The sequence below is a fragment of the Atractosteus spatula genome, chromosome 1 (assembly GCF_055471065.1).
Source record: "Atractosteus spatula isolate fAtrSpa1 chromosome 1, fAtrSpa1.hap1, whole genome shotgun sequence".
Lineage (NCBI taxonomy): Eukaryota > Metazoa > Chordata > Actinopteri > Semionotiformes > Lepisosteidae > Atractosteus > Atractosteus spatula.
This window is the reverse complement of record NC_142706.1, coordinates 3,352,865-3,371,515: the sequence shown is the minus strand read 5'-3', so window position 1 is coordinate 3,371,515 and position 18,651 is coordinate 3,352,865. Positions and strand designations below refer to the sequence as shown.

General features: G+C 45.8%; 1 protein-coding gene across 3 annotated transcripts in view; it reads left to right on the top strand.

Annotated features, from left to right (window-relative positions):
- snx25 (sorting nexin 25) overlaps positions 1-18,651 on the top strand; it is a 51,597-nt gene that overhangs the window by 26,738 nt on the left and 6,208 nt on the right. For all 3 annotated transcript variants that reach the window (XR_016091709.1, XM_088925964.1, XM_088926034.1), the window contains exons 6-15: positions 4,700-4,770; positions 8,786-8,976; positions 11,621-11,752; positions 12,375-12,650; positions 13,180-13,344; positions 13,983-14,114; positions 15,389-15,529; positions 15,833-15,946; positions 16,461-16,625; positions 17,527-17,644. Coding sequence is in view for 2 of the 3 variants with exons in the window: in XM_088925964.1 (XP_088782090.1) it covers positions 4,700-4,770; positions 8,786-8,976; positions 11,621-11,752; positions 12,375-12,650; positions 13,180-13,344; positions 13,983-14,114; positions 15,389-15,529; positions 15,833-15,946; positions 16,461-16,625; positions 17,527-17,644 (1,505 nt within the window). In the remaining variant the exon portion in view is untranslated. The remainder of the gene's footprint in view (positions 1-4,699; positions 4,771-8,785; positions 8,977-11,620; positions 11,753-12,374; positions 12,651-13,179; positions 13,345-13,982; positions 14,115-15,388; positions 15,530-15,832; positions 15,947-16,460; positions 16,626-17,526; positions 17,645-18,651) is intronic.

The window sequence follows — 18,651 nt, the reverse complement described above, 5'->3', positions numbered from 1 at the left end:
TAGGGAGTGTGTTTAGTGTTAAACTGTATCACAAACTCGGAGAATCGGCAGAAATGTAATTAAACAAATGAACCGTTTTAGATTTGTAAATGAGGGAAAGCCTGGTTTTGTAGAGACCTGCCTGACCTTCTTGCAGTAATTAAGGAACTGCACGTGCGTGGCAAGTTTCACTTTTCTGTTTGCTGAGGTACAAATTGGGGCTTTTTTTTCTCCAAGAACACATATTGCATACCTTGCATGTCATTTCGGTTCGTGCACTGAGCAGAGCTTTTATTGTTTTCACCCCCTGAAAAGGAGCAGGCCCTGTTTTGCCATTTGCTCTTCGTTTCCCATGCGCTTGCCATGATCATTTCATTTCTCAACTCCACACTTCCGTTCAGATGGACAGAAGAACGATGTGGCTTTCTCACTGCGGGTAGCGATCGGGAAGACCGCAGCGTGACTGTTTCTAATGCCCTGTGGCTTTATGACTGGCTGATCCAATGCAGCGACTTCACTCCCGTTTACCTCTAAGTTATTCGCTATGTTACAGCAGCCGGAAGATAAATGTGCAGCTCCAAATCAAGGAGATGAGCAGTGTGCCCTGCTATAAAATGTGAGCTGATTTATTTTCACAGCTGAACCAAGCATCAAAATTTGCCACACTTCTAAGCAGTTGCAACAATGACTCATAGTGCTACTTTGACCGTTGTGTGCAGTGGGGAAAAAATGGAATTTTAAATTTTAAATAATAAATATTTAAATGATGAGTATATAGAAAAATGTTTTTTTTTTCTAAATGAAAAGTAAAACAAAACTTGTTAGAGAGAGCAGATTCCTTGATCTTATAGCTCTCCCTGGTGGCCAGATAACTTTTTTTAAACAGATCACTGGGTGTGATTACAGCTGCTCAACAGGTTACAGATCAGCTGTGTCTTTCTTAGAGCGCAGAGTCCCTCACTTAAGCACAAACTGTAGCAAACGTTTTCAGAAACCAGGTAGGTACTTTACAAGCATTCATAAGTAAGAACGTTGACTGATCTCATTTCCTAACTTCCTTGCAATTTCAAGTTGTGATAAGTGAAGGTCTCAAGGCAGCCTGCCCACATCTCACTGAAATGCCTTGAAAGGCTGTTTCAAAACAACTGTGGGCTGGTTGTCCATTTCCTGCTCTTTTCCCATGAACATCATATCTTGCTTTCTGGTTGTGTCAGTTTGTGTCAGTTTGCAGTAGACTCTAGCAGGAAAATAATTAGTATTGTGCCGCGGTTTGCAGAGGAGCTGGAATGTAAAGATTTAACGACTTATCAGTTTTGGGAATTGGATACATTTGTATGGTAATGTATTCAGTGTACAGTGACTCCTAACTGCAGATGCAGGCTTGAGAACGAAGCAGCTAGGTTCTCTCATGGGCCTTAAGTGTGTCTGTGTGTCTGTGTGTCTGTGTGTCTGTGTGTCTGTGTGTCTGTGTGTCTGTGTGTCTGTGTGTCTGTGTGTCTGTGTGTGTGGCCCTGGTAAATCACATCGAAGGACATCTGAACCACAGCTTACACTCTGAAACAGCTTAAAGCAGCGAATGCACTTGAGATCTGTTAAATTGATTAGAAAGAAGTAACGCTTTGTGTGCAACTCTGCCTGCTTCCATATTGATTCTCTATTGAGTGGTACAGTATGTGAACATGGGATGGCCATATGTTTAAAAAAACACAATGTAAGCATTGGTTCAAATATGTGCATCAACAGGATTTACCCCCCAAAAAACCCCACACCTCATCAAGTGGTGTACAGTGTTCCTAAAATAAGGAACCAAGCTGACCTGCCACCTAGCCTGAAAACGTATTGGTGCACACCAGCCATAGCTTCAGACAAGTAAATAGTGTGGAAGACCCGTATGATCACTGACTGTCATGACCTCCTCTTGCACAGAGAATCCGAGCTCCTTCCATCTGGGCATCGGTTTAGACTGCCTAGATTCAGATGCAGTAGAACCAAGTTATCTTTCATTGCCACATTGTTAATAAATAACCTGCATAGCTTTGGCAACTGATTGCATATTTATATAGTTTTTTCTTTGTCTTCATACACACATTTGATTTGTTAATGTGTTGTGTATTGGGTTGTGTCTTTTACATGCCTGCAAAGTAAATTTCCCAGCTGGCATAATAAAAGTAAGAAGCTTAGGGTAACCTTGTCAGGATTGGTGGCATATCGTAAAAGTAAAGACTTTGAAGGATCACAAGACATTAATGAGTGTAAAGATGACGGTGAAGCAATATGAGCCCTATTGGTGTCTCCCCTCAGCCTCTCTGTACCTGGTGTTTCCAGATTTCAACACAGTGTGCAGTTGTGAATGTGCCATAATGGAGATGTTGTGTCATCTGCGTATCGAGAAGCTGCAAAACAGCTCTAATGGTTGAAAGCCATAAATAATTGCACATTAGAAAGGGCCCATGATTAACTGTTGCTGGGTCTTAATGGGGAGACATGCCAACAGCATGACTATATCAGCAGTAAAAGACAAATGTTTGATTGAGAAGCAGAAAATCCAGGATTATAGTTCCGAGGCATTACCGTGGCTAAAAGGAACAGGAATAAATCTCGTCACATGTGGATTACGGCTGTGTGTCTTTTGCCTTTTTTTTCGAAAGAATGGAATTACCGCAAGTCAAGGCGTGTCACATTCAGGCTGGTCCCAGACGGTTTCGATCCCCACAGTTGCAGAAACAGGAGAAGAAAGGCCCCAGCCCTAAATCTTTCGCCACGAGCTGACAAACCTTTGTCTGCTTCTTATCGGCTGGCTTGCCTCACAGTGGTGATGGGCGTCTTATAATTTCCATAGCAACATCAGGCCTATAAAAGATTGCCGATAGCAACAGATGCAGAAGGACAGTGTGTTATGGCACTAGTCTAAAAATGGAATGCAAGTGCGTAAAGAAATTTAACTTGCTGTGGCGCTGGAGTCTGCATACATTCAGAGTCTCCATCCCCCTGCTTTACGAGTTGAGCCACTCATGGAGTTAACGAGAGAGAAAAGAATGCTTGATCAAGAGCATCTTAGTAATGGCAGCTTTTGCTGTGGCAATTCACGCTTTTCCCCTTCTCCTCTGCGCTTCGCACCATCAGAAGAGTCTTATTTAAAGCCCGTCCAGAGCCCTGCCCCCAGACCCTCCAGCTAAAGGATCTGCTCTCCTCAGACTAGACAAGCGAACACCTGAGACGTCAATACTTGGGAATAAATAGAGATACCCCAAGGCCTTGGTGTACAGCCTTTATTGTAATAAGAAATTACTTTTAGTCTAAATAAAAAAAAATATTTTTGTGGTCAATTAATGAATTTCTGAGCGTAACATATTGCCAGGATACAGATTGCAGGAAGTGATCACCCCAGATGTCGCGCACTCTCGGTCCAGTCCACAGCATCCCCAGGGCACAGCTGATGTGTTCTCATCTCACATGGATGACATTTGTGTGTGTGTTTGTTTTCTTTCTCGATTTTCACCTGGCTTGACATTCAACAGGCAGTCACCTCACTACCTGTTCCCAGGTGACTCTCTCACTAACGATTTAATGTTCACATCGCATCAATGCCCGGCTTTCATGAGCAGTCATGACTGATCAATTAATCAAAATGGTGTTAAAACATTAAACATCGTATATAAACGTGTCACGGTATCGAACTTAAATAAAGCAGTAATTTCTAAAAACATGCATGCATATACTGTATAGAGTGATTCGTTTCTTTTTATGTTTAGAACGGTGTTTTTTCCTTATGTAACAATCATTACACTCCAGCAGAGATGGCACTTGAGATCTGTTAAATTAATTGACAGTCATAACTGATTGCCGTCATTCATGAATAATCAAAATCATTCCAATAACATGCAATCAACACCTCAAATCCATGTACTTTTGTTTTTTCGTCTCTCTCGGGCATAAATAAGAGTGATAATTTGATGCTTTGTATATATGTATTCAAGGTTATTACACGATATGCATGGTGTTATTGTAATAAAAAACAATCACTTCCCAGGCTTTCCCAATCACATCCTGGAAGGGAATGTTTTTGTTAGAACAAGCACCAAAGACATTTCTCTTTTGGATTGCCGTGCTACAGGTTTATATCTGAATATGAGGGTTAGTTCAGTAGGTGCTGTAAACCAATGGGTAATGAGTTAAAATCACCCCTTGAATACCTTTATGGAAAGCCTGGCTTTTGTTATGGTAGCGTGCTTTGTTGGAACTTTGCTGTGTTTCAACTGGTTGCCCTTAGCTTTTTGCTTTACGTCATTTTGCTGTGTAAAATAAGACCACTGGTCAGTTGTGTTTTCAGAAGTAACAGGTGGATGCAGAACGTTCAGTACATAAGAGAGGTGATCAAGAGAAAGTCTTTGGTACTTCCAGCTCGTTTGGTTGATTAATTCCAGAATCTCAGCCAAGCCTTTCTTGAATGGGTTTGGCTACTACAGTGTGACTGTGAGTAGATGTCTAGCTGAATGTTTTTGAACAGAATCTGTTCTCAGTCTTATGCGTTTTTCCCTTTAGATTCCGTTCGTGTCCAGTGGTTCATGTTTCACGCTAATTTTCTGGTTTGATTTGAGGAGCTTGGAAAGACGAGTCAGGCCACTTCAGAGACTTTTCTGTTCAAGACTGAAGACTTTTAGGGTGAAAGATGTTTGTTTTTTTTTTTTGAATGGATGACACGTCTTTCTTGTTTCGGCAGGTACCAGATTGTGGTTGAAATCATTCAAGCAACTACGATCAGCAGCCTTCCACAGCTGAAAAAACAGAAAGGTAAGGCCTGATTCCTGCAGAAGTCTGTCATTGTCTGCCATCATGAGGCCAGCTGGGACTTTAATGCCATTATTAACCTCAGCCTGTCAGAGTTCTCCATAGTGCTCAGATCCACTTTGGAGCCCTTAAAATACTGGCAGGCGTTCTGCTAAATGTAAACGGAAGCTTCTGAAAGAGAAAATTCCAACTCTATTTTGAATTCATTTGGAGAGGAAAATCATTCTTAGTTTCCACTCCTGATCCCAGACTTAACATTTAATTTGGGTTGTTTTTGTTATTAATAATACCCAGACATCAGTCATCATCTTATAAATTGCTGTCAAAAAGCTGTTCCCTTCCAATTTTTGAACATTGTGAAGAATCAGAATTGGTCAGACAGTGGTTTGCATGGCTTTGTCTAGGCTATATAAAGCTAAAAAGAACTGCTGAGGGTCTCAGATGGAGAATTTGAGGTTTTTCTCTTATGTTCTGGAGAGTGAGGCTGCAGTAACAGGAGGGAGCTGAGGTGTTAGAAAAATATTTACTCTGTCCTGTTCCAAGTTTTTCCCTTGTTAATTCATACGTTTAATGTAGGTATGTGTTTGTTTCCATGCGTGATGACACTCACTCTCAAATTAATTGTGGTCAAGATGTTAAGTTATTTACCTGGGCATTTTGGCTTTTGAAACCTTGAAGAAGTTGGTTTCTTATACCTGTACCTTTGAAGGTGTCAGGACAGTTGTTAAACCAATGAATGTTTTATTGACGTGACCTGAGATGTTTCCTTTATCCACACAAGCTGGGAACCTGACTGTTAGTATCACATTGAATGGTGCCTGCTGTGTTCCTCTGCTACATGTAGTTGTGGTAGCCATTCAGAACACAATTTATGGAAAATGGCTTTTTACTGAAGACCAGCTGTGGTTGTAGGAACTGAAGTTGCTGGGGATGGAAATCGAAAGGATTGGAAAGAGTTTGACTAGTCCGAGCACACTGCAGTGCTCAAGGTGCATTCCTATGCCCTGAAGCCAGGAAACAGCATCTTCAGACAGCGCCTGTAAGCGAGCAGAGTGGATTTCATCACTGGAGTCTCAGCAGATAATACGGTGGTCAATATGAATCCTCCGGTGCTCTCCACCAACACGTTTTTGACAGCAGGTGATAGATAGCACCGCTGCCCTTGTGTGATTGTAAACCACAAAAGGTTACCTGTGCTGAATGCCCCGGCATATTGAATAAGTGATGAATCATTTTCGTTTTCATTACAAACTGTGTGACTTAGGCATTTATCGATGTGACTTTTTCGTGCTGCATCTAATGCCACATATAAAAAAGAAATCTATAAATCAAATCGGCGTGACGCGTTCCATTAAAGTAAGCCCCTCGGGGATATTGGCGTCCTCTTCTGGTACTCTGCAATTGTTTGTTCTTGCCCAGGCAGGGCTAAAGGGCAGTTACAATGTCTGAGTCTCCCACCATTACTAATTGTGTGCGGAGGCGAGTATTTCGCGGCTGTCTTCTGTCGAGGAGTTTGACCAGCTCCTGTTCCCTTCAGTCTGTTGTTGCCTGGCACAGTCTGAGGTTTCATGAGATCGGAAGAGCCGCCGAACGCTGAAGAGATACAGCATTGTTTCGTTATTTTCGGACATTTGCATTTACCGGTTTGGCAGGCATGTTGATCCAAGGCGACTTACAATTACAGAGGGTGCTGTTAACAGTAACGTGATAAAACAACAGCAATAAAATCACAGAAAACTGTAGACACAGAGTTATTTAAGCGCTGGGATGTTGTATGGTGCTAAGCAGCATAGTCAGGAAAGGAAGTCGATCATGGGCCTGAGGGCTTTAAGTAGGTTCTGAAGAGATGCTCTGAAGAATTTTCGGTTTCTTCCGGATGATGGCGAGTGAGCCTGCGGTAGGTGGGTCATTTCACCACCAGGGGGAAGCACAGAGTACGTTCGGAACTGGGACTTACATTGGCATGGGCAGAGGACCCTGATCTCCGTGCCCAAGCAGGAGCTGTGGTCTTGCAGCTGAGATCGCAGTACAGTTGTAGGGTGGTAAACTGACCTGATCAGAGCAACTCTTTCTGGTGGCTGATCTCAAATACAGGGTCAGAAGTAGATCCTGATTCAGTCAGATTTTATGCCTAGTGGGGTAGTTGTACTCAACGGGGGGGGGGGGGGGATATGTCATCAGGGATAAAGTGGAAAAAACACTACATTCTGTCAAAGGAACTTGGCTTTGAATCTAACAGGCCGGAAGCACTGGATCAGGATTGCTCACTGCAGGTGGTGTTGCAAGCCAAAAGACAAATCTGTGCACAGCCCGAGTCTGACAGCAGTATGTACGAATTAAAAAATAGAAAAAAGTATAAAAGTATAATAATAATGATAGTAGGATGTAGCTGGAGCATCTCGGAGAGCTCAGCGGTTGACCAGGAAATGCACTGAATGTTTAGTGGCTGTGGCTGCCCTTTCCCTGCTGGGAAAGGTCATTGTCACTGAGTCTGAGAACGAGGTTAATTCGCTCTTCCTCCGATGTGTCGTAACTGTGAAATTAGCGGTGTGTTTAGCTGCTTCCTGTCTTTCTTTGTTTTAATTTGTAGCCCTTTAGCCTGATAGAAGGGCCACGGACTCCTGCGCAGCCCTAAGGTTTAGACAGTCGGGTGGGGAAATGAACATTGTTCGCAGGGCTCACGTTCTGTCTCTCATGAATATGTGCGCTAGCACCTGCCTGTAATGGGCAAACTGTTCCTCCATCCGTCTATCACTGGAGGGCTCTGTGGAGCGAACAGCTGGGAGAGGGGTCCGTGTGAACCAGGACCATCCATCGTTTCTCTACAACCCGTGCATCCCTGTTCCTTCTTGACGATTACGTCCTGTGTGTTGGTGCTGAACGTGCCAATAAATCAGACCTAGAAACCTTTTCCTGTTTTCTGCACCGCCCACTTACTTGCATTTAATAGGTTTTTATAATTTGAAAGATTTTTAATCTGTATAATTAATATTTCAAAAGTTTAAATCCCAAAAAGTGCAACAGCTTGGAAGAATGTGGATTGTGAAGAACAGAACAGGTGAAATGAGGCAAGTTTTGTGAAATTAACACAACACTGATTTCATCTCCCATTTTGTCCCATTATGTTTATCCCTGGCGGATATAGTCTGAAGCTCTTTGATCTTGAGGACCTGGGAATTAATGTAGCAGATGGGAAGTGATGGGAAACAGCTGCAGAGCATGACAGGCAGTGTATGCTACAATATGAATGACGCGTCTCTGAAGTAAAGATGGAGATTCCAACACAAATGTAGCTTTGCCAGTCTGGGTAGTGAATATCTTAAAAGCTCTGTCTCCCACACTGAAGGGACAGAAGGCTGAACTACAGAGCTCTTTTTATATCCAGTGCTCATGCATTTTATTTCCTGGACTCCATGATCACATGTAGATCACATCTCCCAGACTCTTGTCCACCCCAGGCGCCCCATGTGCTGAAGCACATGGAGCAAAACTTCCCCCATGTCCCCCTGAAACAAGAGGGGGAAAAACCACAGAATGAACCCGAAATGATGGGCTTCGGTGAAGAGAGCAGGTGGAAATGTGACACGCGTAGTAGGCGAGTTCCTTCAGATTCCTTGCAGACGGCGTGTGACAAGGCATGCAAGACAGGCCCAGCAGCAGGACCTGGGCCGGGGCTCTCCAGCCAGCGGTGGTGCTTGTTCAGGGCGCTGGTGGAGCTCTGTGGCCTGGATGCTGCTGGTTCGAGCTGAGCCCCATTGGCAGAGTGGGGCTGTTATTCAGCCTGGGTCTCCTCGACTCTGGGAGAAATGGCCACTTGGCTTGCCGGTTCCCAAGGCAGGAGACATGCCGGGTCCTCATCCAGGCAGAGACCGGGAGTCGCAGCTGTAACACGAGACTTAAAAAAAAGAACAGCTAAGGATTTCTAGGCCCAGTGGGAGAGGGGAGGATATAAACTATCGGCGATTTCCAGGAAGAAGGGACGGTGAAAGTTCAGCCTGTCGTTCCTGTGTCCTTGCAGACAGCAAAGGCAAGGAGACGGCAGCGATGAAGGCGGACTTGCTGAGGGCCCGAAACATGAAGAGGTACATCAACCAGCTGACCGTGGCCAAGAAGCAGTGTGAGAAGAGGATTCGGCTGCTGGGAGGCCCAGCCTACGACCAGCAGGACGACGGAGCCTCGGATGAAAACGAGGAGCCCCAGAGCCAGAGGGTAAGACGGGTTTCCTGAAACCAGACAGTCTGACCGAAGGAGCAGGTGGCACAGGCAGTAAGTCTTCAGCTGCTTCACAACTCTGTAGACACCCGCTGGCACACGCAGGTACCAGCCTGTAAGCACACACGCGTCTCCAACTGTCATTCACTCAGTGGCCTGTAAATGTTTGATTTTCTTACCTGTGGCACTATCAGCAGTGGGTCCAAAGCCAAGGTCCTGCTGGTAATAATTGCAAGAACTGTTTGTACAGGTGGAATGAAGTGATTGACATTCGCGGTCGTTTTTAGATCGATTAAATCCAAGAAACTCCCTTTCGTGGAGCGGTGTGCTGTGTGAAAATAACCTTCAGTTTTGCTGAAGCTAAAAAGAGCCATTAGTGTAGAAACTGTCAGTCTGAAACTTTGTGGAGCCACAAATTGTCCATTTGCAGTGTTGAAGAATACCGTACGAATGATGCATCACTCTGGTTGCGAGTTTCTGTCATAATGGATATTTTTAGTTTTGTTCATCAGACGCCCAGCAAATTGTCAGTTTTGCCTGTAGAGCAGTGGAGATGCCATCAGTATGACAGACGGGTGAGGTACAGAGGCACATTCGAGGAGGGATGAGAATCCTGTATTTAATGGCGTTCAGCGAGTCCGTATTCGTCACCACACATTCCTTCCCATTTCTGAGTCTCATCACCAGGGGTTTGACAGAAAGAGGCTGAGTAATGAACACGAGCACCGCGCTCGTCTTCCCCCTTACATCGAGTGGCATAAGCCTGTAATTGTGTCAACCCAGACCCGCAGGCACCACCTGCTGTAGTTTACCACTCCGACGCTCTGTCTGGTTTGACTCCTAAAGCCCGAAAGGGCCGCAACGCAGACCTTCCTGCTGCCTGTGTCCGAACAGCCCTTCGTTCCGCCAGCCGGTGAGCCTTACGCGGTTTCTGCTGCGCGCAGCCGCTCTGAGACGGGGCGCTGGGATTCAGCATTAAACCCCGCCGTCACTGACACACAAAACTGCAGCCCTGCCGCTCGGCGTCTTGTGAGTCACGGTGAGGCCACTCCAGTGAGGGGATCTGCCACAGAGCGCAGCAGCGCTGAGTCATCTGATGGCTGTGATCAGTTCATCCCACAGGTTTACTTACCCGTTAAACTCCAGGCTGTTGCCTCCTGTGTCAGTAAATGGGCAAGTGACCCGGTAGACGGGGCCAAGGACACTTCTGGCCAGTTTGCAGCAGTGATGGAGTCTTGTGACAGATGAGCAACAAATGAACCAGCACCTTTGCACTGCGACGCTCTCTACAGTACACTCCTTGCACATAATCTACAATCATGGCAACAAAAAAATTGTACAAACCATGCGATTTTTGTAAGTATTTCGTAATAATCGGGGCTAACAAGGAGTTAAGAAAAAGGAATTGGGTTGTAGCGTTTCTACAGTTAATATTGCACTCCTAATGTCATGGTCATCTGTAAAAATATAAATTGTCTCTAAAATGTTTCATTTTTTCTTGCAAACCCTTACTCAGCGTTAAACTGAGCTTACCTCATGCTTTGATCTTGAAAAGAAAAAAATGATGATTTGCTAGCGTTTTTTATACCTCTACTGTGAAGCATAAATCCTTTAAAATTATCTACGAGGGAAAAGTCTAAATGTGCAGCTCTGGAAATGAACAAGTGAAAATGAGCCCCTGAACACCAATCCTACTTCAATGGCTCTCGGCCCACTAAAAACTTGCGTTCATCAAGCCAAAGAAAAGCCGAGTAAAAATGAACACCTAATGTACAATGCACATAATTGTGGCACCCTTGTAAGTTCTCTTCATTTCCCTCCTGGCTGGTATCCGTTTCAGCCAGTGCCCGAGCCTCGCTGGTGGCTCGATGAAAATTATAATTGCAAATCCGACACCGACCGTGCAACAGGGGCGGTAAATCAGTGCAGTGTGTTTGCAGAAAACTCAGCTCAAGGAAAATTGGTTTTTGGAATGTTAATGATCCATTTTAAAAACCTTATTGTCAGGAAAGGAATCCCACCGCGTAGGTCTTGATATTAAGTCGTAATACACCCAGTCTGCACCTTAGAACATAATTTGATCACGCGTATTGAGGTGGAATGAGATGTTGAATCCTGTTCTATGTTTAAAGAATGGTTTGTAATATCTCAGTGGGCTGCAGACTGTGAATCTCTGTCTTGGCGATGGTTTCCACAGTAGTTGTCATGAAGGCTGCGTCCTGATGTAACCATGATGAGATCAGTAGCACAACCCAGACCCCGCTGGTAAAAGCTGCTGGACTAAACTTTCTTTTTCTTCAAACGCAAAATTACAATAGGGGTCATACGTCTGATCGGGGAGGGGTTTGACATCTGCTAATGCCTGTTTTTCCACACCTGCCAGATTCACAAAGCAGTGACATTTGACCCACAGTGCTGCCTGTAGAGGTCTTTTTTATGTTTCTCTTGTTTAAAAAAAACACTTTGCCAGCTTTCTTTTTAGAATGACGCACTGAGCCGAGCCAGGTTTAAAACATACAATTAAAAAATGATTTTTCCCACTTCAGGATGGGTAAGCTCTTGAAAATGTAGTTCCTGGCTCTACTGTTGAAACCACTCTGTGCGGTGCGTGTTCCTGACGCAGAGTGGTCTGTTTCGCCAGATCCTTCAGTTCGAGGAGATCATGTCCAGCGCCAAGTACCGCGAGCATTTCCGCGTTTACATGGAAAGGGTGGACAAGAGGGCCCTCATTAGCTTCTGGGAGTCCGTGGAGTATCTGAAGAATGCTAACAAGGTAACGCCACCCAGTGTCGGTTACTGCCGCAGTGCGAGCAGCAGGCAGGTCGGGAGTCTCGGGCTGCGAGGAGCTGCCTGTCGTGCCTTGGGGAGACTAAGATAGGCCAGTGGCACCTTCAGGTTGATAAGAATTGTACAAACCTAATAGTCCTCATTACCGAAGGAGCCTGCTTTCAGACAGAAGCAATGACATGTAATAACACGACCCACAGGGCTCGGGAGCCACAGAGAACACACGCGGCCTCCTGCTGCGGTCTCCGGAGAACCAGCACTGACGTGGGACGCTGGTCCATTGTGACGCAGACACACACACACACACACACACACACACACACACACACACAGACACACACACACACACACACACACACACACACACAGAGAGAGAGACAGAGACACACACAGAGACAGAGACACACACACCAGGGCCAGCACTGCATATACAATAAACTTGAACTTGAACTTTATTGCCATATGTAACCGGTACATGTACTGGTACAATGGAATTCTTACAGAAAGTCTCTCGATTGTTAAAACAAGTGACCCAGGTGTTTTCTGGTGTTCTCTGTCACTCTTCTGCTTGTTAATGACAACTTTTTTTTTTAACAACCGCTCCACAGAACGAAATACCTCAGTTAGTGGGCGAGATCTACCAAAACTTCTTTGTGGAAAGCAGGGAGATCCCTGTGGAAAAGGCCCTGTACAAAGAGATCCAGCAGACTCTGATAGGGAACAAGGGCACGGAGGTCTTCGGCAAGATCCAGGGCGACGTCTACGAGACCATGAAGGAGCGGTTCTACCCCTCGTTCCTGGTCAGCGACGTGTACGACAGGCTGATGAGGAAGGAGGAGCAGCGCAGCAGCTCCCAGTCCAGCAGCGAGGACAAGGACGAGGCGGTGAGGAGGCCCCCCTTGCAGGGGGCTGTGTCGCCTTAGCAGCAGATACAGTATCTCGAGTCTCACGGCTGTACTGTCAGGCTCTGGTCAATCTGCAGCATGGATGCTGTTTTGCTTTTTCCTCACAAGTGCCTTTGAAAATGAGGGAATGCTTCTGGTTTCCGATATGTGCTAGTGACACCGAAATAATTATTATCTGTGATGTAAACTAGGAGCCGATTCATTTTTAGACAGAAGCAATACTCATTTCTAAAAGATGTTACGCAATTTCCGTCAAAAAGACCAAAAAAAATGTTTTCTTGCAGGAGCAGTTCAAACTTAAAGCTTAGTTACATGATAGGTGTAATTTATTTAATTAGGCAAATGTCCCTGGGTCAGGTCCAGGTAGTTAATAAGATGAACAAGGTGACTGAAAACAAGTTAAAGCACGAAGCTGCTGAGGTTGTCCCTTAATTGTCTAACCAATTAAGATGAAGTTTGTGCCCCTGGCACGTCTTGCCCTTTGTCAGGCTGGTTTCTGCTCTTCCAGAGCCAGGCTTGTGAAAGCAGTGAGGGGGCTCTGGATGACGGCAGCACTAGGATCAATGAGCAAGCCAGCTACACCGCCAGCAAGCTCAGCCAGCTGCACGAGAAGCTGGAGTACAAGAGGCAGGCTCTGGGCTCCATTCTGAACGCGCCGAAACCCGACAGGAAGGTATCTGGATTAACTCTTCTCCCCCACCCAGTCAGGGCTCAGCGTTGAGCTTTCTGTGCAGCCCGTTTGTTCACAGCGTTGTGCATCAATGACTTTTGGAGGTTCTGAGATTTGTGGCCCAGGGGTGATCTGTGTTTTGTCATTTTCTTTTCTAGTGTGTTCCGACGGCAGTCACGTTCTGTAATGTCCCTTGCCTTCTGCCTCATTGATATTCCCCCTGCAGGGCAACTGTGCTCTCTTGATTTGAGGGACGTAGCTGTCAGTTTCAGCAGCACAGTACCTGTGTCCTTCCAATTATAAAAATGTCACCAAGCACTGAGCTGTAAGAGGTCATTGATCTTCTGTGTTCTGTCATTTACACGAAGCACAGCCTGTACAGAAAAGCACTTATTAACATTAGACGTCCGTCTGCTCCAGACTGGTGACGACAGTAGCATCCCAGTAAGATCATTCCTCAGCCGAAACATTGTGTTTCTTTTCTCTGCCTTTCGGGATGCAATGATCCTTTACCCGTTCCATCCCAGTAATGTGTTCTGTTGCCCCTCGGCCCGGATTCCTTGCAGAAACGGCCGGCGAGGCGGTCTTCACCTGCCTGTTTTCCAGAGGAGGGTCCCAAGCCCTGTCCCCTCTCTTGACAGATCGTGTCCAGGCTGAAGGAGGAGATCGGCGCCATGGAGAAGGAGCACAGCAGCCTGCAGCTCCACCTGAAGCGCACCGACTGGTGGTGTGAGAACCTGGGCATGTGGCGAGCGGTCATCCACGGCGGAGAGGTAGCGGGCCGCGGGGGGCGTGTCGGAGCGCTGCTGCCTGCCTCTGCTTCTCAAGCTGCTGTTCCTCTTCGGGGCACGTGCCTCGGTGGTCAATCTCGCAATTCCAGTCTCTCCCCCCCCCCCCCCCGCAAAAGGCATGTAGGCTTTCCTGTTTCTTCTGGAGGGCAAAGAGAGGTTTCCGTTCGTCGGTTCTGCTTCTGCCTTTCTGCTGTTTGGACTGACGTGAGCCCCCCCCCCCCCCTCTCCTAGAATTACTCGCCACAAGAATCTACCGTAACAGCTCTTGTCTCTGAGACGCGTTTTGCGAGAGGTCCCGGAGGTGTCGGAGAGTGCAGCTCTGTCCCAGTCGGTGCTGGTCTGCAGAAATACGGATATGCCAGGAATAGAAAAGAAAGCCCACTGACCGGAGACGAGACAGCAACACAGAGCAAGATCGGGCTGAAGCACCGCGCTTCCTCGTTGCATGTGCCCTGAGGTGCTTTGTATCTGCTAATGGATGCAAAGAAGAAATTGTGGGGACTTTCGTCAGAACGAACCAGGCCATCTGCTAGACTTGTGACCTGTGTTTGTTCTCTGCTCTTTGAAGTAATGGGGTCTGCATCTCCACCTGAAGTTGTCTGACTGTATGATTTTCAAGCCTGTTGGGGTGGATTTATCCTCTGTTTCAATACAGGACAGTTTCCTTCCAGTTTTATCAAATATAAGGATGATGCCTGAACTACTGGGGAAAGGTTCCTTTTGGGGCAGAGCTGGGCCTTTAGTGTTTTACTTCGTGCCTAACTCTTTCCATTCGTTTTCTAGTGCCTTAACTGTGGACATGAATGAAAGGCAATAACCTGCTGCTGAGATCACTGAAGCTTTGCGGATGGGTTTAATCGCACAGGGAATTGATGAGCAGTTGTACTGCATGGGCAGAGTGAACTGCAGAGATGAAGTTGAAATAATAATAATAATAATGACATCCACTGCTGGTGGCATTCATAATGTCTGTGTTCCACAACGCAGATCGTGAATTTTATTTCAATTTTTTAAAAGAATGCAAGTCCTGCAAAAGATACTTCATAGTTATTTCTGGTTGCCCAGTATCCTGAAAAAGGACTCCTTTTCCACACCTTTGACAAAGTGGGCTGGTGGAAGGAACAGTACCTGTTTTTTTAGTGAAGGGAGTTTTGGTCGACTGATTTTTGTTTTTTAAGCGAAAACGCAAGATCAAGGAGATTGGGCTTTTGCCATTCCGAAGGTGAAAACCCGGCTGTGGCTTCTCCTTCCTGCAGGCCACGGAGGAGAACGGGGAGCAGATGCCTGTGTACTCGGTCTCCGTGCACTTGCTGGAAGCCGGCGACTCGGAGAAGAACAGCTGGACAGTTTGCAGGAGGCTGAGCGAATTCCAGATGTTGCACAGGAAGCTCAGTGAGGTATTTTTTTAATTGCTCCCCACTAATGTACAACACCCACAAGCATCTGTTAACAGTTCCTTCCGAGTGTTTTCGCGAGCGGCGATGTGCAGTCGTTTGGAAGGTGGTGGAGGTCTAGTAATAGCGTTAATGATGGTGCCAACTGTGCGGCTGTGCTGTCATAGAAACGGAGCGAGCCGGGGTTACTTCTCTCCTGATATAGTCGGGGGAAACTGGTTCTGAAACCTGAAGAAAAGATGGGAAGCAAGGTCCGAGTCTTGCAGTTCAATATTCTTGCAATATTCTCGCCGCTGTTTTTTCCAGTGTTTCCCATCGTTGAAAAAAGTACAGCTGCCTTCTGTCAGCAAGTTGCCATTTAAATCCGTAGACCAAAAATTCCTGGAGAAATCCAAAAACCAGCTGAACAACTTCTTACAGGTGAGACATCCTCTTACTGTGAAATTAATGCATACCTCTGTTCAAACCCTTTTCTGTCTGTAATCATAGTGTGTTCTATTTGTTTCCTATTTAGACTTGGGAAGGATGAATTCACAATAGTGCAGTGAAATAATTTCACTCTGAAAACAGTTGATCTCGTCAAGCAATTAACAGATGAATTTTAATCCCAAATTTCTATATGCGATTTAACTCCACTGTGCTCATGTAAAAAAATAATAGGAACCTTTGTAAATATGCTGTTTTGGATGTTAGTGAGGTAGGAGTTCTCCTTCTTCAACATGAAGAAGAGTTTCTTCTTCAGTGCCGTATACAGCGTCATAAATTGTTTCAGCAGTGAGAAACCACTGCTCGTTCCCTATGAAGTCTGCAGGCTCGACAGGCTCGTTAGATACCTCAGATGAAATGAGGCTCAAGTAAGATTCAGGCATGTTTGGAAGGCGGAGTGTGTTCCTCACACGGTGTGTTCTCTGGTGTCTGTCTCGCTCTTGAACAGAAAACGCTGACAGATGAGCGGTTGTGTCAGAGCGAGGCCCTGTACGCCTTCCTGAGCCCCTCCCCCGAGCACCTGAAGGCCGTCGACAGCCAGGGCAAGAAGTCCTCCTTCTCCCTGGCCTCCTTCCTGGAGCGGCTGCCTGGAGACTTCTTCTCTCACCAGGAGGTCAGTGAGGGCCGGCCAGGCGACCAGCTGTAAAGAACATTTACAGTACGTACAGGCTGGAAACAAAACTCATCCGCCCGCAACGCCCAGCACTTTGCAGCTTGGGGAGATTGGCTGTCCTGTCAAGTAGGCATCAAGTAGGTTTCTTTTTCTCTTTGGGTTCCTTACAAGAATGGGCCATAATTGAAGCACAGTCCTGGAGTCTTTTTTTTTCCTAAAATGTGCAAACCCGTAGAGAGTCCCAGATGCTCTAACTAATCAATCATGAGTTGACCAGTTAAGGTCCAAAAAGCCATAGCTTCAACCTTTAGCAGTGACTCAGATTCAAAGGATTCAATGAAGGATAAAGTATCCTTCACCCTACAGTATCCTCCAGGCTACAGTTTTAGCTCTGTGCCTCGATTAATTATTCCAGTATTAGCTTGTGTGTATAGCAGGCAGAAGGAAACTGATTCTCTCAGATTGTTCTCTTGCGTATATCAGTACCCCCAAGAGATAAAACGAGGTGTGGCTTGGTTAGGTCTCATCAGTGCATTGCAACCTTGATGAAGCCCCTGTTGCCATTACATCCTAGTTTTAGGGCTCCAGCCCCTCTTAAACCTGCAAAAACTAGGTTGAGAGGTTTGTTCTCTTTCACGTTTCACTATTAACCATTTAAGGGCATTATCTGCTGCTTAAACAGGGCAAAGGCCTTCATGTGAGCGATGTGTCGGCAGCATGACTCTGATTGTGGCCTCTGCATGCCGGGATTCTTCCGGACAGACGCCGAACTGACACACGCTGACAGTAGCGCAGAACACAGTGGAAAACCCTTTGCTCCTGTAAGCAGCGCTGCAGTGTGCGGGGGAGAAGTCGACCTGCCTTCTCTAAAGGGCCTCTCTCCGTCCTGGCTCTTCCTCAGGAGGAAGCTGAGGAGGACAGCGACCTTTCGGACTACGGGGAGGAGATGGACGGGAAGAAGGATTCCCTCGCGGAGCCGTGCTTCATGCTGATTGGAGAAATCTTCGAGCTCCGGGGCAGTAAGTCACTGTGGCCCCTGGGGTTCCCATGAAGGGACTCGGGATGGGGCTGGGGCTGAACTGTTTTATAAAAAATAAAATCCTGGAGGAATTGCTGGTAAACATCCAGGGCTGCGATGCCTCCTCTGGCGACTCATTTGCCTCTTTGCGTTAAAATCTGAGAAACACCATCCATTTAATTGAATAGTGCGATTGTTGGGTTAGATTTCCCAGAGGTCATGTCACAGACACTTGGCAGGAGTTTCTTTTTGAATTTCCTTTTGAGATTGTACAACCGGTGTGGCTCATCTCACTCACAGATATTTGCCTCCACCTCCCCCCATCAAATGAAGAGATTAAATACTTCTTTGACTAGTAAGAGCTGGATTGATGCAGCATTTCCTTTATGTTTTGATGACACTATCTCTACTTAACTGGAATGTCAGATTCTGTGCACTTTGAAGTATATCATATTTCGGCTGTAGGTGAATGTAGATGAAATAGATCAACATTGCCAGACAGCTGTAGAATAGTATCCTTTTAATCTGATGACTATTCCCCGGGCTGTCTGCTACAAGCAGATTGCATTTTCCCTGGTTCCAATTATATTCTATTTGAGCTGTGCTGGTGTTTTATACAGAAAGGAGGTTTTTAAAAAGAAAATATTGAACCGAATCGTTAATGTCTGCTAAACAATGACAGCAGACATTTTCAGGAAAGACAGTTCTTGGTTCTGTAGGTGCAAATACAGTAAATACCCTAGGACACAGCTTCAGAGGTGAGCTTGGGGTTTAATAAAATTTTAGTGCTGCAACTGTGTGACATGCCTTAAATTAACTTGGTGCTCAGGGGTGGTAAAATTTCTCTTCTCATTTATCCTCCTGTATCTCTGAATTTAATCATCTTCTTTCCCTGCACCTGTGGCTTGAAGTGGAGCAGTGTACATTGTAGTCTCTGCATTTGGACACTGGTGCTTATATACAGTAGCTAATATAATACAAATACACCCTGATTATGTAGGGGTATTA